At 38.8% G+C, this 20,278-nt stretch overlaps 1 protein-coding gene across 1 annotated transcript in view; it reads right to left on the bottom strand.

Annotated features, from left to right (window-relative positions):
* LOC129235353 (dystrophin-like) overlaps positions 1-20,278 on the bottom strand; it is a 247,757-nt gene that overhangs the window by 168,773 nt on the left and 58,706 nt on the right. Inside the window, exon 2 of the mRNA XM_054869161.1 lies at positions 13,625-13,774. Coding sequence (XP_054725136.1) covers positions 13,625-13,774 — 150 coding nt within the window. The remainder of the gene's footprint in view (positions 1-13,624; positions 13,775-20,278) is intronic.

The raw sequence follows: 20,278 nt of genomic DNA, 5'->3' as shown, positions 1-20,278 counted from the left end.
CCAAACCATAAAATTGTGTTTTTCCTATCGAACGACAAAGTTCATTGAACCTTCCAGTATGTTTAGTTGGGTTCTCAGTAGATGTGCCCGAAAATCGAGAGAGCACAGCGGCCAACTTAGTAAAGCTACAGCTGTAAAATTGGCTTGAATACTTATTTGGTCTTTCCATTTCACGAAGTAGTGCTTTATGGTTATACAAAAGGTTAAAGCTATTAAATTTGATCACCAAGATTAGCGCATTTTTCTTCAAACGTTCGTGAAGAAACTCATGCTGAGTGATGAGGCTCCTTTTGGGTTAATAGGCTTCGTAACCTATGCTAGCTTGAGATTCTCAAAATTTTGGTGGGGAAATTTGCAATTGATACCACTTAACTTTGACCATAATTTGTAGTGGAGGGGATGTAAATCTGGGCTGCTAGAGGGCTAACATTTAGAAAAAATGAAAGCTGGAATATACCGCCGTAACCACACTTGGGTGCATTTAGCTTTATGTGCCGGTGTAGACTCTTATCAAAAGACTGATATACATCATTTGAATCTGCACACCGAAAAATTATTTGTTGTTTGGTTCGAGTTTCAGTATGGCGGCGTTATCCGGTCTTATCCGCGTTCTTCTTAAAGTTGAGTCACACTTATGTAAAGATGCAACACTCATCCAAAAGGGATCCAAAGGGGTGTCGACTATTGCGTAGCAGCGGCAATTGTTAGACATTTCATGTCACACAAAATTGTGGGAAAATCGCTTAAACCGTTTGATTTATTTAATTTCAAAGTTCCAGCGTTTTTAATAAAAAAACCGTTGGTAAAATTTTACAAGGAATATTACTTTGGAACATTTTAATACATTAACTCCCGTATGGACCGTTAATTTTTACTCCGTTTTTTGAAAAGCCTAAAAACTAGTTTAGCCGATCGATAGAGAATGTCACGAATGGGTTAAAATATTACAAGGGGTCTTCTCAGATAAAATCTGTATAAACAGAATACACACATTTACAAAAACATAAATAACAGGTATATATTTTATTTACTTATTTATTTTTTTATATGTATAATTGATATGACAAGAGGTATAAAGGGGGTTTTCAAGCTTAGAAAATGAGATTTTATGAGATTTTTCAATTTAAGAAATAGACGATTCATAAGGCACCAGGAAAATAAATTATTCAACTCGGACTGTAGGGCGGCTGAACCACTAGAATTTCTTATTTCAGCGTACACTTTTAGATCATTAGCATAGAGAAGAAAATTAGCGAAAGAAAAACACGAACAAATACCATTAATAAATAAAACAAATAACAAAAGTCCTAAAATACTACTCTGAGGTGGCAATGTACTGTTTCGAAGAAACTCCATCGATAACTACAGTACTGCATCTCTTTATTACATAGGACCGAATCCAATCGAGGAAAGTAACATGAAAACCGAGACAAGCCAATTTAGTACTAAAATCGTATGGCAGATTTTATCAAAGGCTTTATAGAAATCGGTGTATATCGCGTCAGTTCGGAAGCCTGCGTGGCAATCATCAGAAAAAACGGATAAGTTAGATAACGTAGATTTTGCAGCTACAAAATCATGCTATCTAAGACTATTTTGATGTTTAACGCTAAAATAAAAGTTATTTTTAACAACGCATTCAAAAAGTTTAGATACAGCAGATAATTTGGATATTGGAGTAAATAGGAGTGACAGAAGTCAGCGTCAAATCATCGATAAATATTCCTTCAGCCAACCACACATAAAGTAGAAGTTCGATCTAAGCGTAACCTCAGTGCCAAACGAAAGCATAAATGAATGTCGCATATTTTTAGGAAAATTATAAATGTATTACTTTTGCAATGAATGGTGCGAATTTACTGATCGCAAGTGTATGTATAATTACTAACAAAAATAATTATTAACAAGAATTTCACACAACCGGAGGCAGCTGCTATCCACTCATAAGCCACGCTGAAGTTAAAGTGGGGCAAGAGCAAGCAAAATATTTGCTAATAAAATATTTTAATAAGACAAACGAGATATATTTATACGTATGTGTACGAATCTAACGGCTCCAGCTAGTATGCGTAGCAAAAAGGAAGACTCCAGTGGGATGCTGGCATACACAGAAGGCAGTAAGGTTGTTGAAATTTGTAAAAAGATCTTCAATGCTCTACAAGCAGAAGCCCGCCTATAGCGAGTGCGCGTTATTAGCCTCAAACTTCTAAAACTTACCGAAAAAGCAAGCTACTACATATTTTTAATGAGTGTGGATTTTCAGTGTTAAAGTTGTGAAGCAGCTGTAATCAGTTTTTATTGCTGCAACTTCATTTACAAGGTATAAATATTAGAAAGCCTTGAAAATTTGCTTACATGCACAAATGCATAACTTACACCTTAACTGAGGAAATAATATGAGAGGGTGGGAAACAGGCAAAACCAGTAATGAGTTGCTGCCGCCAAAGGCAAAAAGCAGGCTAAAATAAAATCGTTTGCAAAGAACCTTAGCAGTCAAGGGTTATTCTGGATTTTCGGGCCTAATGGAAATGAATGTGTGTATGTGTTCATTTTCATCACATCAGTGTCTCTGCATGCGTCGGAGTGTGTTTGTAATTGTGGCGTTAACTTTTCTCATATGTGCTCCCTCTTTAAGTAAATAGTATGAAATTGTCTTTGCCAGTAAACAAGAAAAAGTTTGCCGGTAAGCGTTAAGGGGCCAGAATCGTAGTAGTCGTGTGGTTTCACTTTAATAATGGAAAATGTAACATAAGTTTTTGCTTATGGAAAGCCACTTCAATTTGCTTGCATGTTTCCGAAAGCCAAAGATCGCAGGATATGCAATCTGTTGATGAAACAGTGGACAATCAAGAAGTGAAGTGCAGGCAGACTAGTAGTCGACGCATATGGCATGTGGCATGTGGCATGTTAGCAGAACGATAACCGAGAAAGCAGGCAGACATCCAAACATTCCACAGCAGACAATCAAATGGCTTTTGTCAGTTTGCCAGCCAGTCAGCCTGCCTGCTAGACACGTTGACATGCTGTTAACCCGGTAATGGAGAAAGTTTAAGTTCTTATGCCTTTAGCATTTTGGCTTCACTTGTCTGTCGTGCTTGGAAGGAAATCGCTGTCAGTTATGCAGGCAAATAGGCGGTGCAGCTTCATACATATATGTGTATTCATATGGATATATAAAGTATCAGGTCAGTCCATAAGTTCGTGCGTATTTTACCCATAATTTCACTTTTGTACGAAAAGTGAAAGAAAAAAAACGCGGAATATAACGGAACTATTTATATATTTTCTTTGATATATTGTGCATTCAAAAAGTAATTTTAATCGCGGATAGAAGCACGCGTTGTTAAAAAATAAAATGGAATCTTCGAACGCGTATAAGAGGCATATTTTGTATTTTTTTTATAAAAGTGGTAAAAATGCAACAACTGCTGCTGCAGAAATAAACACTGTTTACGGAGAGGATACCGTAAGTGTAAGGACTGCACAAAAGTGGTTTTTAAAATTCCGTAGTAACTGCGACGTGGAGGATGCCCCGCGCGCTAGTTGTGCTGAAGTCTGACTCGTGGAAGCTGAGTCAAATTTGACAGTCGATATGGTAGTTCAGAGGTTAAATTCATCGCATGGAACAGTTCACAGGCACCTGGTTCAGTTGGCAAAGGTTTCAAAGCTGGGAAAATGGGTTCCGCATAGACTTTCTGTCGCCAACCCAAAATGAAAGTTTTTTGAACCGTATCGTTACTGGTGATAAAAAATGGGTCCTTTACAATAATCCTGTTCGCAAACGCCAATGATTAGATAAAGATGAAACACCAGAACCGACCCCTAGAGATGCCCTTCATCCCAAGAAGATTCTCCTGTCTATTTGGTGGGATATGGCCTTTATTGTTTATTATGAATTTCTGGAACCAAACCAGACGATAACTGCTGATTATTATTCCCATCAGCTATCAAACCTGAATGAGGCACTTAACAAAAATCGACCGTCTTTAGTGAATAGACGCAAAGTTTTGTTTCACCACGACAACGCAAGACCTCATACCGCAAGGCAAACATTAGGCAAGCTGAACGAGCTCGGATGGGAGCTAATGCCGCATCCACCATACTCTCCGGATATTGCACCTGGTGATTACCACCTTTATCGTGGACTTCAATCCCATATGAGTAACAAGAACTACTCCTCAAAAGAAGCTATAAAAAGGGATATCGAAGGGTATTTGGGCTCCAAGGACAAACAATTTTTTGAGCAAGGAATTAAAAATTGGCCTAAACGTTGGGAAGACATTGTAAATAATGAAGGTAAAAATATTATTGATTAATAAATACTTTAAACATCTTTTTTATTAATTTGAAAACCACCTTTAAAAAACGCACGAACTTATCAACTGACCTGATATACTATGTATATACTGTACATGCATGTACATATATTCAATTATTTTTCCCTCCCTTCGTGCTGTCCTAACTTGCTTATTGGCTGGTTTGCTGGCTGGCAAATTAGTTCAACACATTTTCGGTTTGCTGTTTTAGTTAATTTATGCACATTTCACCACACACTTGCCACCTCACAAGTACTTGCCAGCTCTCAGGCACATACACACACAAGCAAGCACTCACCCCAGCATTTTGTTAAGCTATGTAGTTTTCGCAGCAACCTTTTTTTCGGTTAACATTTGAAATTTTCATGTTGTCAAGCACTTTTAATGAAACCAAAAATTTTTCCCAGCAACTATTTGTGGTCAAGTACTAAGTCAAATGTCAGACCAACTTGCATGCACACACATTTAATGTACTGCAAATTTTGCGTAAGTTTTGTTTGCAGTTAAGTAACGTTAGCTGATGGTATTTACATATATACAGATGTGCATGCACACACACATATATAAACATTTATTTCTCATCTTCTGTGCGCTTGATCATACGACTTATTCTGTAAATCTCCAGAGAGGTTCCATTTGGCATTTTTATTGTTTCATTTTGGACAACCAAAAGAGCGAAATTTTTGAATTCCGAATATTTTCGAATTATAATTTTTTCCATTAATTGAATATATGAAAATCAGACGAAGAATAATTTGGCTATAATAAAAATTCGCTAATGCCTTAATTCTTTAAACGTTTAATTTCTTTATAAAAATATAAATTCCTTATGATTCGTATACAGTTTACTTTTAATTTTCCCCAACTCTGAGACAAGTGTGAGATATACTCACTTAATACTTAAAATCATACTTCATCAAATTCGGGTGTATTTTTTCTACTATTTTATATTTTCATAGAAGATTCTAGAAACTCGAAGGTATCATGCAACTGGTCGTTTTTTATACATTCAAATTTCTTAAATAGTTGGAAACATTTGAAATGGCGTTTCATTTACAAGCTCAAGGCAATGAAGCAGTTACAAAAACAAATTCAACTTACTATGATGAAAAATTGTTAAACAGATGTAATCAGAAATTCAAAACAGCGGGCCCATGAATTTGTAAAGCTTTTAAATGTAAAATTTCCAGCTGAAAAATTTGCACATAGGAGTTGTCGCAATTGCTGAGTTTTAATGTGTAGTCGAAATCAAAAAATACAAAATGGTAAATACCCAATAGTGACAAATTATTCAAAAATTTTTGTCCGTGATATCAGTTGACGAAAATTTGCGATAGAAATTAACTTTCATATTGGATTCGCCACCCTGAATTTCCAAAGTTTAGTCAGAGATTTAAATTCAGCACACCAACAAAACTCAATAAAAATATTTATGGTAACATTTTGTAATCTTTTTTAGAATTTGCGAAGCCGTTAAAAGGATACATTTTCAATTAACACGTTCAGGGCCGGCGCTGTTATTCATGGTCTTTGCATACATCCGGCAATGTTTACATCTTTTCGTTTTATCGGGAGCGATTGCAGGTCATAAAACGAAAATTTTTCGTAAGGGTAGTCGTTTATGGCATCTCATCTCATAGGTACCGTTTAATAAAGTACTATTGGTGGTACGCGCTGCCAGATGACGCAATCTTGTGCGGGCCACCGGTGGTACACGCCGCCCCATGAAGCAATCTTGTGCGGGCCACCGGTGGTACGCGGCGCCCCATGAAGCAGACTTGTGCGGGCCATCGGTGGTACGCGCCGGCGTGAACGTGTTAATTTTAATGCCACACAGAGAAAAGAAAAAGATGTGAACTTTTGGACACAGGTCTCTTAGCCATAGAACAAGCAGAAAACGAAACCTGAAATACGTATTTCTGTTTTTCCGTATGAACCCCATTACAAAATGTCAGCCAAATCAAATCGAAAATGTTTGCGTCAGAAAGGTGTTCGGTTTGAAAAAATTCTCTCTATAAGCATTAACGTTATAGATAGTATTAGTGTGTGTGTGTTTTTCGGTATGACGCCCGTGCAGTGGAAACTCTCATGAGTAAAGCATAGTATAGGCACAGTAGTATGCAGACTTGTAGCCACAGGGCAACATCTACGTACTAAACACCTCTCCACTATCTACCACTCTCCCCGCGGAACTGTCCAAAAAAGGAATAACCTCACGGGGCTGGTTAGTTCAGAGGCTGCTAGTTATTTTGTATACGAACCTCCGCGCGTCTTGAATGATTGTGGATATATTTTACATACGCGCAGATTCACTTAGAGTTATGACCCAATTTTAGCAGAAAATCTATAATATTCGCTCCGTTTAATATTCTACAGGTTTTGAGAGCATCGCGTGGGCATTGAAACAAGACGTGATCAGCGTGTTCTTCCCCCTTCGTGCAGATTCGGCTGTTTGGTGAACTATTATGCCGAATCTATGGAGGTATTTTCGAAATACTCCATGCCCTGAAAGGAATTGGGTTAGATGGAAGTTTGCTTCCCCATCGTAAGAATGAGTATTAACCCAGGCGTCCATGTACCTTTCGGTAATCTGTTCCACCGGTCTTGTCAGTGGGCGATCGAACGACGCCTTTCTTCTTCTGCAATTCTTTTACGACTTGCTCTACCGTCGGGCTCGGATAGCCTTAAATAGACTCTTTGCATTTCTTTCGCCAAAATGTCTACGGGGACTAGACCGGCTATAACGAAGGAAGCATAGTCCGAAATTGTACAGAAGCAGCAGATAGTCCGCAAAGCATTTAGCCTATAGACGGCTATCAGTTTTGTGTAGCTATTTATGTTCAGTGGGTCAGCCCAGATCGGTGCGGCATATAAAGAAACCGAGCTGACTACCCTGCGACATAGTGCTTATGGTTTCAGGAATGTTTCCAACCACAATCAGTGAGATTATGGAAGGAGCTCTGGTATTACTCAGCAATTGGGCCATGGACTGTGGTTTAAGTGTAAACCCGAGAAAAACTGAACTGATGCTATTCACCAAGAAAACCAAGGTGCCAAACTTTAATCTCCCAAAACTAAACGGCGTCAGCCTCACGCTAACCAAACAGGCAAAATACCTAGGGGTTATCCTGGACCCCAAACTCAGCTGGAAGTCCAACGTAGAGAACAGGGTAAAGAAAGCGAATATAGCACTTTACACGTGTAAGAGAATGTTGGGAAAAAAATGGGGCCTCCAACCAAAACTATCCAACTGGTCCTACACAGCCATTGTAAGGCCAATACTAACATATGCGGCACTAGTTTGGTGGCCTGCAACAGAAAAGAATTACAACAAAACTAAGCTGAACAAGATACAAAGAACAGCGTGTATCCTAACTACAGGAGCGCTTAGCACTAGTCCTACTGAAGCGCTCAATGTACTAACACATCTATTGCCATTAGATTTACACATTAAAACAATAGCTACTTGCAGCGCGGTGAGACTCAGAGACATAGGAAGCTGGACAACAAGGTCGTACGGTCACAATAAGATCCTCCTACAGGGACCCTCGCTGCTCAAAAACGGATCAGATTACACAGTCCCCGACCTTAACTTCAAGAAAGGCTTTACGGTACGTTTTCCACCGAGAATCGAGTGGAGCAAAGGAGAGGTGATTGGAAGAAACGATATCGAAATTTATACCGATGGTTCTAAGATGAACTGTGGTGTGGGAGCTGGCTTCCATTCGGAGCCACTCAACCTATCTCAATCAATTCGTCTTCCTGATTATGCCACCGTGTTTCAGGCAGAACTGTTAGCGATTAGAGAAGCATGCAAATCACTAAAACTCTACAAGGAAGTTGGTGCAAGAGTAGCTATCTTTTCAGACAGTCAAGCAGCTATTAAGGCCTTGGACTCCAACTCCATTTCATCCAAACTTATCTTACAGTGCAGAGAGGAGCTGGAAACGCTTAGCCATTGGCTTGAAATCACTCTGATTTGGGTTCGCGGTCACAGGAGCATACGGGGTAATGAGATAGCGGATGAGCTAGCAAGAAAAGGCTCGACACTAGAAATAGCAGAGGCGGTGGCAATCTCCACCCCACTCAACACATTAAAAGCATCCATTGCTTCACACTATCAGGCGTTAGGCGAAAGAAGATGGAAGCAACTAACTACATGTATTACAACAATAAACACGTGGCCGTCAGACAAAATCCAAAGGACGAATGATCTGTTAGGATGTTCTCAGTCAAACATTTCACGGATCACTGCAACCCTTACAGGACATTGGAAAGTAGGGGATCATGCAGCTAGACTCAATCTACCCTTCAATCCCATCTCTAGAAGCTGTCAAGCGGAAGGGGCGAAGGAAAGTCTTTTCCACTATTTATGTGAATGTCCGGGACAAGCCAGGGCACGACTCTGATCAGTAAGCCTTTCCTACAGCAAATTAAGGAGATCTCAGACACCTAGATAAAGTATTTGCTGCTATACCTGGACCTCACTAAATGGATCTGACTTGGAAACAAAAAAAAAACGTGGTTTCTTTGTTAGGCCCGGGACTTTTCAGTCCAAGCGTTATTAAAAGCAATTCCACCGCTGATGTTCTTAAAGCTTTATGTTTCCGTTAGTAGTGCAAGATTTTTAATTACCCCATCAGATGGATTTTGTGCAAATTTGGTATATTTTGCACTTTCTTATATATTTTGCACTCACTTCACAGTACTATAAAATGGCTATACAAGTTAAGATTAATTAATAAATTCATATCGCAAGATCTCTATTTATGCTCAGATTAGAGTACCTGTAAACATTTATATGTCCGCGACGGTAAATGAAAACCTAACAAAATTTTGGCTTTTCGAAATACAGTCATGTCAGTACATACACACTCGTAATATTCCACCTGCCAGCCTAAATGCCTAAAAATATAGTATGAGCTACACAAAATTTGTATTCGAAGTCAACACGGCATGCAAATGCCAACGATTTGTTGTTGGAAAACTGGCATAGTTGCTCTGGCCAACAATTTAAATGGGGATTAAAAGGTTTTGGCCGAAACAGATGAGAATTAAGCCTTTAGTGCCCGTATGTTTTGTAAAAAGTGTTTTTAAGATAATAAAATAATCGTTTAATTCAAAGCTTAAATACCAGCGAGAAGACAAAAATTAAATGTTGAAATTAATTTGGGCCACACAGTGCGAATTTTGTATCATACATGATTAGTTCTGAAGTATTATCACATTTTTAATTTAACAGCAACATGTAAAAATACTTTTAAAGGGACTTCGCAGTTTTACTTTGGCGCCATGATTAGGAAAATGATTAAAACACTTTAAGCAATCTAAAATATTATATAATGAAAAGATAGGGGAACATATAGTAAATTTAAAAATATATTTTCGCTGTAATCATTGTTTTCGAATATGTGAAAAATTAAGGATTTAATAATTTTCATAATAGCATAAGAGTCACAAGAAATGAAAGAATATCATATTTGTTTGAGAAACGTGCTCTTTAGCCAGTATTCCTAGTCGTATTAGGTGCGTATATACATAGTTCTTCAACCGGAAATAAAGCCAGAATCCCCAAATTGGCAGTTTTTCGAATAAATTCAAAGAGAATCTTTGCCCTCATAAAGTGCTTTTATAGTTTTATAATAGTGTTACAAATCCTAAGCCCTAATAATAAACAAAGCCTTAGTATCGCACACATATAGATTTTCTCATGCCTGAGGTGCACAAACTAGGCAATGCGGCGGTAAACGAGCTGGCAAAGAAGATAGAATTAACGAACTAAACTTTTTTTTGTGAATAAAAGATGGAAACACTTAGACACCCACAATAACGCCAATCTCAAGGCAGAATGGAACGCCAAGTATTCACAGGACCTACTCATGTCCATAGCCATGTGACTACTAAGACATCATTTCATTGCAGAGAGAATGTGAAAATTTTGAAGCTGAGCATAGCAGCACCTGCGGAAATAAAGAAGAGCCCGGAGAGCTCGGAATTTTTGGATGAAAAGAGGTTGACTACTGGCAGCCACTTCAACGTAACCTATGTTAAGATACCTACACATAACAGAGGTGAATGGAGAATTTACCAAAAGAGCTTATAGATTTTAACCACATCTCTATGCGCTATAACTCTACTAGCATAATTAATTTTTGACAACCTAACTTTCAGGCAGCTTTCGATTTTTGCGTTAAAAAATGTCTTGTCTTTTGATAAGATTCAATAATCGACCATATTTTCGGCTTCTTTATAAGAAGTAAAGTTCTCTTCGGTCAGGCCATCAATAAGTAATAGTCGGAGGAAGAAGCCATGTGTGGTGAATGGAGCGGCTGGTTTAGGACATCTCACTGAAACGCCTATAAAGTTTTCTTGACTACTCTTTATGTTTTTGAAGATACCTGAACTTCGATGTGCGGCTCAATTGTATCAATTACTGTTGATAGCATTTACCAAAATTGGTTTCTTTAGTCTAGATTCGCATAGTTTTACATTTAACGTCTACTTCGAGACTTATGCCCGAATTCTGTAAGCTAATCTCATCTCAACTCACTAAAATTGAGATTATAAATTAGTGATTCTTTTTGTGACTTGAGACAATTTTGCTATTCAGTAAGGGAAAGTCACAAGAATTTCACCAAATATCATAGTGAAAATAAATAGAGACAGTCAGCTGATGGCACGTATCGGCTAGAGATAGTCAAAAAGTTGAGCAAAAATTCACTTATCGTATATGTAATGGAATTTCACGTATGTAATGGAATTTTTTAAACGCATTTATCAAGCGAAATTCTTCATCAAAACCATAAAGAATATGAATATTACTAAGCTCATACAAAATAATGTTTTTAATTTCTGTTTTAAAAACCTTTTACCTGAATCGGTTTATCAACAATTGAATGGAGACAAACAAAATTAATAATCGATAAATGTTGAATTGCATCTCTATATACCTTCCGTTGAAATGAACGAGCTGGGAATTCGGCTCAAACTTGTCAAGTGGTTTGAGATCTTAAATAAGTTCCCAGCAGAAGGATTTCGGGAATCTAAAAAAACCTCCTGAAAACGTCTTCGTCCAGAAGGAATGGGTCTTCCGTGCTGCGTAAACTTGCCGAAATCCGTCTACGCATATTTCTAAAACGTCAATAAATAGACAATTATTCGTGTTCTTAAGAAATTTTTACCCAAAACATATTACTTCGCTTCATTTTCGCGATTTTTTTGCAATATATATAAAATAATTAATTCCTCTTCCATATTTTTCGTTTTGTGAGCTGCTCAGAAGTAGATCACTAATTAGTGACTTTGAAACTAATGACGTGAGATTGCTTACTGAATTGCAACTAGTCTCAAAATCAAATTTCACCACGAAAAGTCTCAATTAGTGGCTTGAGACCGCTTACAAAATTCGGGCGTTACTGTCCTCCTTTCGCCTTCTTTGTCGCTGGTGTCGGTGTTCACATATTTTTATTTATAGAGCATGTCCGCCGGTGCTGAGTGGTCTCAAGTGGTACGGAACAAATACCTACTTTAATATAGCGGCCCTTCTAGGACTTGTAAGTATTGAGAGAGATGATCACTTTATTGACCACTTTACCTATACTTCCGTCTCTTCGCACGTTCAAGTCCGTATTGAAACCTGGGTTAGCTGCCTTATGCCAGTATTTAATTATTTAATGATTATTTTTTTATGTCTCATTGCGGAGTACGCAACCACTTTTCATCAATAGCAAAATTTGGTTGTATCCGTCATACTTCAGCTTATGCTCTCGGGAAACTAAAACTAGGACTTAGGGTAAGCCTAGGCCTTAAACAGGCAGCTTTCACACAAGTTTCGCTTTCGGCTGGAGATCCTCTTACAAATAACTACATTAAGCAATATAAGATGTATTCTTACGGTTTGTTATCTAACATATATTTGGCAGACAGTAAAATGAGCTAACTTCGTAACTGTTAATGCTACACCACCGGTATATGCCACTACCTTAAAGCCATCTCCGTCAAATTGTAGCACGATACTGACTGTCTTGAAGAAAAGCGTGAAAGGCGAGTTTTCTCAATTTTGATTGCACTTGAAAAATAGAAAATATGAGCGCCCACTAGCAATATAAAAAGTAATTCTTTCATACGCCTTATGATGGCAAGATAAAAATAATTTGTGGTTCCACAATAGATGAATGACTCCAGAGGGAATAGTTAAGGCGAATACTTCTAAAATTACAATTTTACATACCCTGGCTCAAAAGCACAATTTTTAAAAATAAACTTATTCTCAAATTTTGCGCACTTGCATGCAAACCGAAAGCCGTAAATTAAACTGACCCCTGAGGACAGCACGACAGCAATTAGCTCACGCACACACCCGTAAGACCATCTCTACTGACTTTTAAGCAAAACCTGAGAAAAGTCAAACCTTCCAATCCCGCAATATGTACTTGTTCATTAGACCAGTTGAATTTATGACGCCCAAAAGCATGCTACTAATTTATATGCGCAAAACTTTGACGAGAACTTGCAGCCTCTTTTCAACCCAATTTGAAGCCGAAAGTTAATCAGCGGGGGTAGGGGAACTTATGTATTTTTAATTCATGTAATTGCTTTATATAAACTTGAAAATGTTGCGTTAATGTGTTAAATATGGAATTCAAAACAAAAAACAAAAAAGGAGAAACTAAAGATGGGACTTAAAAAGCAGTCCACCACAGGAACTTTTTGAAAAATTTCTTCTAAACTTTTGCGCATAATTTGCATTTTTTGGCAATTTGAAGCGCGAAATAGTGGTTATATGCACGTAAATAGGCAGATAACCCGATAGTACGCTACAAAAACAAAACAAACTCGACGTTAGTATGAGCAAATGAGCTGAGCTGATGGTTGTACACCGAGCTCGGTTACCTTTTGCATAAATTTCTTATTAAGTGATGTAATGAAACTGAGACGGAGCTTCACAAAAAAAAAAAAAAACAAAAAAAAATAAGCGATATGTAAGAAAGAATAAAAAATGGCAAAACGAATAACTGCTATGGCGACTGTTGTTCCAAAGTGTGAAAAGAAAATGTAGCGTTAAATGGACCCCAGAGATGAATTTAAATGAACTAAAATTTGATTACCGCACGCAAAGTAACTTGGCAGTACAGAGACACCCCCTGTGTGGCCAGCCAGCGGCAAAAAGGACATTCTGGCTTCGATAGTTGATAGTCGTAGGGAAAAGCACGAGTAAAGTAACTAAATTTTATCCAACAAAGTTGTGGCGTGATTTCTTAATTTTTCTGCTTTGCCTTTTTTGCTTTCTTATATTTCTTTTGCCTCACCCGGCTGCTGCCATTGCCTGGTGGGACTTTTAGTTCCTTTTTCTCCTTACTTACCACTTTTAATGGATTTTCTAAGTCACACTTAGCTGTTGTTGGTCGCTGGCCGCTGCTCGCCTGTGTAGTGCGCCAATGCGCTGCGGGCCAAAATGTCTGTTGTATGTTACAGTGTTTCAAACTTGCTTAAATATAATATATGTGCGCTTAGTTTTGTTAGCTAAATTCAATGGACTGCCAAGTAATTTGGCTGGAGTCGAAGTGTTGCGAAGAGTATGCCGCGTTATAGGTAATGGTATCTATGTCGCGCCAAGATCCGCCTATGGCTTTTTATTGGCAAACACTTAAATGCTTTTCCAAACATTGTTTTTTTATGTAAAATTTTCTTCCAAAGAAAATGGATAATTTAAAGCTTTTAAAATCACCATTTATGAGAAAGAAGAAATCATGAATGTAATTGGAGCTGTAAAAATGGAAGCCTTTGTATGATATCATACTTTAACTTGCAACATTGAAACTGGTTCAATGTAGAGGAATACGAGTATTATTTATATATTACTTATATAAGCTTCTCAGCTAATGAAAGATTTTTATCATCTTATATACAAACTCTGGAAAATAGCCTGTATACGCCGCTCTGCCGGAAGAGTAGTAAGCATTTCAACAGATCTAAAAATCGTGGGCATACATTTTTCATCTTTGCTTTGCCTGTTTACTCTCTCTTAGTGGAAATTAATAGTAATAGGCAATAATTTACACATTTTAGTATTGCAAAATAAATGATATTTTCAGACTTTTTTATATGCTGTCCTGAGTATATAAGTTGTACCGTGTGGAGTTGCCTGATCTCCCATCGGGCGTGTCCCAGGTGGTAGATAGGGAAGCCCTGGCATCATAATAGTGGCCTTCCCAGTTGGGTTATGTTCCAACACTCGTGTGATGACTCAAAGTAGGCATAGAATCAGGGTGCCATCTGCGAACCAAACTGGCTAGGGAGGAGTCCCGAAGAAAAATCGAAAAAGGTAGTGGAGAACGAAGGATTGAAAAACGTTTCGCGGTTTTGGAGGGCCTGAGTTGTGCGGCCAATGCGGTAACGGCACGACCTCCTAAAGAAGCCGGAAAATCGAAGATCACGGCAAGAAGGAAGCGGATAAAGCGGCTGGCGAAGCTCATGCGGGCGAAATCCTCATGCGGCTCTGTCGGCCCTTTTGTGTCTGTGTCTCCCGAAAGGCCTGGGTCGGCGGAAGTGACACCCACAGAAGCCGCCGAGTCCTCGGTGGGCACAGGCCCTCTCGACATAAGCGGAGAAAGACAGTGGCTGAAAACAGGACACATCCTGCTCTGAGCGTGATGCTGATATCCGCGCCACGGCCCTCAAGGTACGAGCGTGATTTCGGCGTCAGTCAATGTGGCGGGCGAGCGTTCTGCCGAGCCATGGTTTGACAACAAGTCCATCCCAGCTGTCTGCCCGGCGAAAATTTCGTCAGTGGAGGATAGCGAGCTGGAGTTTCGCCCGAGCACATCCCAGGGTGTGGCTAAGCCATCCAATAGCGAGAAGGCTGCTGGCCCATGGCCTGTTTTTTTTTTTTTTTTGTTTTTGTCGGGACAGACTAGCAAGTACAGCTCTCAGGCACAATTAAATCCATTGTACTCCATTCGGCTACCCTTTTTAATTTTCTTTAAATCTGCTCGACTTCCGAAGGAATCTGAGTAGATCTTGTGGGCCAAGGAGCCATGGGGGTCGCTTCTTAACACATCAGTGCCAAAGACCTCAAGTCTGATTCGAGCGAAAGCGGGGCTAACCAACAGAAAGTGGTCCGCCGTTTCATCCTCCTCTCCACATGCTGAGCAGAATACACTGTCTGAGATGCCCAACTTTTCCATGTGCTTTGCCCATAGAAAGTGACCCGTCATCAGTCTAACCAGCCACCTACAGTCCCCTCTGCTTAGAGTCAGGAGGAACTGCGACAATCGGTCGGACATGACAGGTAACATCAGTTTTGTCCATCTGCAGCCTCTCTCAGCCGGCCAAGCTCGTTTGTGGGTTGTAGTAACCCATTTGCTAACCACGGCTTTGATGGCTGTAGAAGAGAGTGGCAGAACGGGCTCCGGGCCAAAAAAGTTGGCCCCAGAGCCCATCCTAGCTAAGGAATCAGAGGTCTTGTTACCCACGGTACCCACGTATCCCGGACTCATGTTAGCATCAGGTAATTACGTCTACCGACATAGTTCAGCCTGGATGTACAGGACTCGACTACCTTTAAAGTAGTTGGGGGGCTGTCTAAGGTCATGAGCGCAACTTGGCTGTCTCTGCAGATACATACAGATCTGCCTCTCCACTTGTTTTCCACAACAAAGTTCATCGCTTCTTGAACTGCATGCACCTCCGCTTGAAACACAGATCCATGCATTCCAAGAGCAAAGTGCAGTGTAGTCTCATTCAGAGTTTGACCACAATTGAGCCTCAGTGGCAGCACCACACTGTATCTCTTTTCAAGTACGACTCTTGATGGCATGGAGTCAAGAGGATCGTTGGATCGAACTTAGGCTATAGCAATCTTATAAAGTACCTTTTAGGACATCCAGAAACATGGGTAAGATGCATAAAAATACGAACTCTTCACCAACAAGGTGAATGAAGCACAATACTTACATAGCCGTTGTCGTTGAAAAAAAAGTAAATAAAAAATATTGAACGAGTTTTATACTCTACGTAGCTCTAAAAAATGTAAACGCGTAGTCAGGGAGGCAGTTGAAAATTCTTATCCTTTACGTACGTTTTTTTATGATGGCCTGTTTTTCGACTAATTGCAACTACAGTGTAGCTTCCTGGGTACATTCTATTGAGCGAAACACATTTATTTACTTACGTACTTTAAAAGGTATAGCCTTTCACTTAAAAATTTGGTTTAACCAGAGAGAATAAAACAAAGCATCAGCCATGACATACCTGCAAAGAAAAGAAAAAAATCCATATGAGTTGAATGACTTATATTGGAACTATAAATAGAAGGTAATGTAAAGAGTAGATTAAAGATGCTTTAATACTGACTTAACGAAATGTGTTTCTTAATTTAAATTTTTTACGTTTTTTACATAAATGAAAATACCGCGAACCATCTGAGTGGCCGTCATTCGTCGGTACTATTTCGAGACCAAATCTCTAAAAAGAGGAAAATAAAGCAAGGACCAGAAAGAGACTCTTTGGCCTCCTCCGCCGACAACTGCACGATAATGGCGTCGCGCAATGACATTGATGGCCTGTGCGCCAAGGTAAACGACTATTTTTCTCGCTTCTTCACTGCAAGGAACCTTCAACTTTCCCCCAGGAAGTTCACGGCGACCCTCTTTACCACCTGGACAAAGGAGGTCAAACTGCAACTTAAGGTAAAAGTCGATGACTGTCAATAACTCCAAAATCGTGAGAGTTACCTTCGACAATTTGCTCTCCTTCTCTGCGCACACAACCGCTATTGCCACTAAATTACAAAATCGCTACAAGATGCTCAAATCGCTTGCCGGCAGCACTTGGGGCAAAGACAAAGAAATATTGCTATCTGGTAACCTGAAACGAGTCACTGATACACAAACACTGCCATTAGCACTGAGACAGGATGTCTTTTGATGTCCACGACGAGGCCCATATGCTCCCTCTAAAAGAGCACAATGAATTGCTAAGCAAGCAGTTCCTGTTAGAGAGTTATCGCAGGTCCCACCAATGCAGATACCTGCTTGAACCAGAGCCGCCTGACAGGCACGTCAGGAGGAACCTCCTGAATTACATGGACGAGACCCAGGACAAAACAGAGCAACAATTACTGGATCGAACAGTGTACAGACAGACAATTAACGACATTCATCGGGAGACTTTTACCGTCATCTGAAGCTCCCGATGCCCGAATACTGTATTCGGAGTCCAACCACCACCCATTGCAGTCGAAGAGCTCCAGCTTTCCCCAGAGTCCCGCGTAACCTTGGCACAATTACGTTCGGGATACTGTAGCAGGTTAAACTCCTACCTATCCAAAATTGACCCCGACAAGCTAAACATATGTCCGGTATGTGAAGGTACCCCGCACGACACTAACCACCTTGTCAGAAGCTGCATCAAACCCACACAATTGAGTCTAAGAAAATCCTTCGCGGACATAAAGACGTCAAGGTACCATAAGAGTGTAGGTGTTTGGTTTTAGAAGCGATGTCCTATTGGGTTTCTTTTAGTCAAAAATTAAAGTGACAAAAACGATACACGAAGATCATTCTTAACACACGCTAACGGATTTTTTTAGCAGCATATGGAAAAATTAGATTGGAGGTTACAAAGAAACGGGCGCGAGTATAATCAGAGAATGCTCTAAGCTATCCCAATAAGGAAAACGAGAGGAAAATGATTTCATGATTATGACAAAATATTATATTTTTTATGGAATAAATAATAAAAAACGATCCGTCGAGTTGTCCATGAACACCTCCGGTACAAAACGTACGTTATGCCCAGAAGACAGTTTATGTCGGAGCAAACACGAGAACAGCGAGTTATTCGATCAAAACGTCTTCTGAACAAAAATAAAACACCCAGAAGCGCCTCTGATGTTATGGCTTTTTCTGACAAAAAATACTTTGACCAAGACTTGAATGCCAATCGCAGAAATGACAAATGTATGCAATCCTACAGAGATATCTCTTGCCATGCACATGAAGTCGAGTGCCTGTTATAGGTTCAGGTGTTGTGAGCAACAAAGAATATGTTACACTACCATCTTTACTCGAGGACAGTAGTGAAACCCTGGGTTGATAGTGTACGCCGTGACAGTTGATATATCTTCCGACACGTCTCTGCTGTCAACAAAACGATGGCGACTCAAGATTGGATGGCTTAAAATTTCCATGACCACATAACACGGAACTTATGACCGCCTAACTTTCCAGACCTTAATCCCCTGGATTACTAAGTATTAGGCGTAGTTGAGCGTGAAACCAATAAAAATTCTTATGGCCCTATTTCTTCTCCGTAGACTGGAATTGCCGTTATTATAAATATGAATAAACAGATTTGATTAATTGAATGATTTCACGGATATGTGATAATTTAGAATTTTCCTGAAGTAAAAATTGTGTAAAAAATTCGTGAAGTTGCAATAAATTTTGTTCAAAATAAAAGTTTATTAGTTTTACTCTCAACTTGTCCACAAATACTGTACGCACGTAAATGTACACGCCACAAAATTTCCCCCTGGGGCAAATACTTATAAATTTAATGAGACCATTGGCATATATACATACGACTGTTTGCATGTGAGAAACTCTCAGAATACCTTTTTTTTAATAAAAAAATATTGATATATTTCTTGCAATAAGTAGCATGAATGAAACCACAATTTGAATGTTTCATATTTTTATTTCACAATTCAAGAATATTTCCCTGCTCTGTCTTCACATTTCATATTGACAGTTTTCTGCAAGGCAAATAAATATTAGCGCCGACTTTCAAAAGCATGCTGAATGATGCATAGAGATGAAAAGATGAAAAAGGAAAAAGCGGGAATACTACAATTTTTAAATTTAATGGAAAAACGTTATGAAATTAAAAGAATTTCTCTTGTATATCAAAATGAAATATTGCAAATCAAATAAAATATGAAAGTGGCATGAAAAGAAACCTGAACTTTTGAAAAATATAGCATATATATGTTACTAAAAATTAAGGAAAAAAATATACATATGTACGTGTAAAGTAAATATAATTTTCTAGTAGTAACATTCCACATCGGTCTAACACAGGTTATGTTCCAACTATTGTCCAATACTATGAAATTTTATTTACTCTATATTTTGTTATTATGTTATATGAGCACTACAAGTATAGTCCTGCAATTTTTATTTGTGCATGCTTTGCAGCTCGGAGCTACAAATTTAATAACAGAAAGTCATTGTTTCCCGATATACTGGGTGAGGCTTAGTCACACACGTAATGGCATTCTTCTGAATGCTGAATGGACCAAGTATTTCATTGTAAATGACCTGTGTCAGCAAGCAATGGGAATGGGAATTCTATACATAACTGAATGTACAGGCATGTCAACTTTTAGGCGCACACACAGAAAAGGAGGAAAAAGCACTATTTAGTAGAAAAAAGGCAATAAAAAACGCAATAAGTAAAAGCAACGAAAAGTTTAAATACACGAAATTAATAGCGAAAGCGCACAAAAAATTTCAATCAAAAAGTATTTTTACCCATATTTATATTCTGGTTTGAATTGAATAAATGCTGAGGTGAATCGCATACCCAAGCTGAAGCAAAAAAGAGCGATCTTTCTCAAGAGCAAAGTAATTTCCGCTCATTTCCGTGTGAGCTCATGTGCCTTAAAAATACACAGAATGTGTAAGAATTTGTGTCGTTATTATATTAAATGTTAGAATATTCAACATAATTGGTATTGTCCATATGACAAGGTATAATGCACAAAGTGGGCCAGAAATTACTTGAGTTCTAAGAAATCGCATATACGAAGGAGCTGGGATGGAAAACACTCGATAGTATTGCTTATCGATATTCGCCGATAGTACCCACACCCTTCATCGATATATCCATACTATCGACCAAATTCAAATCAACATATTAAAGCTTTTAATGCTTGTAATAATTTTTTACATGCTTTT

The sequence above is a fragment of the Anastrepha obliqua genome, chromosome 1 (genome assembly GCF_027943255.1).
Source record: "Anastrepha obliqua isolate idAnaObli1 chromosome 1, idAnaObli1_1.0, whole genome shotgun sequence".
In the NCBI taxonomy this organism is placed as follows: Eukaryota; Metazoa; Arthropoda; class Insecta; order Diptera; family Tephritidae; genus Anastrepha; species Anastrepha obliqua.
This window is presented reverse-complemented; position numbering and strand designations above follow the sequence as displayed.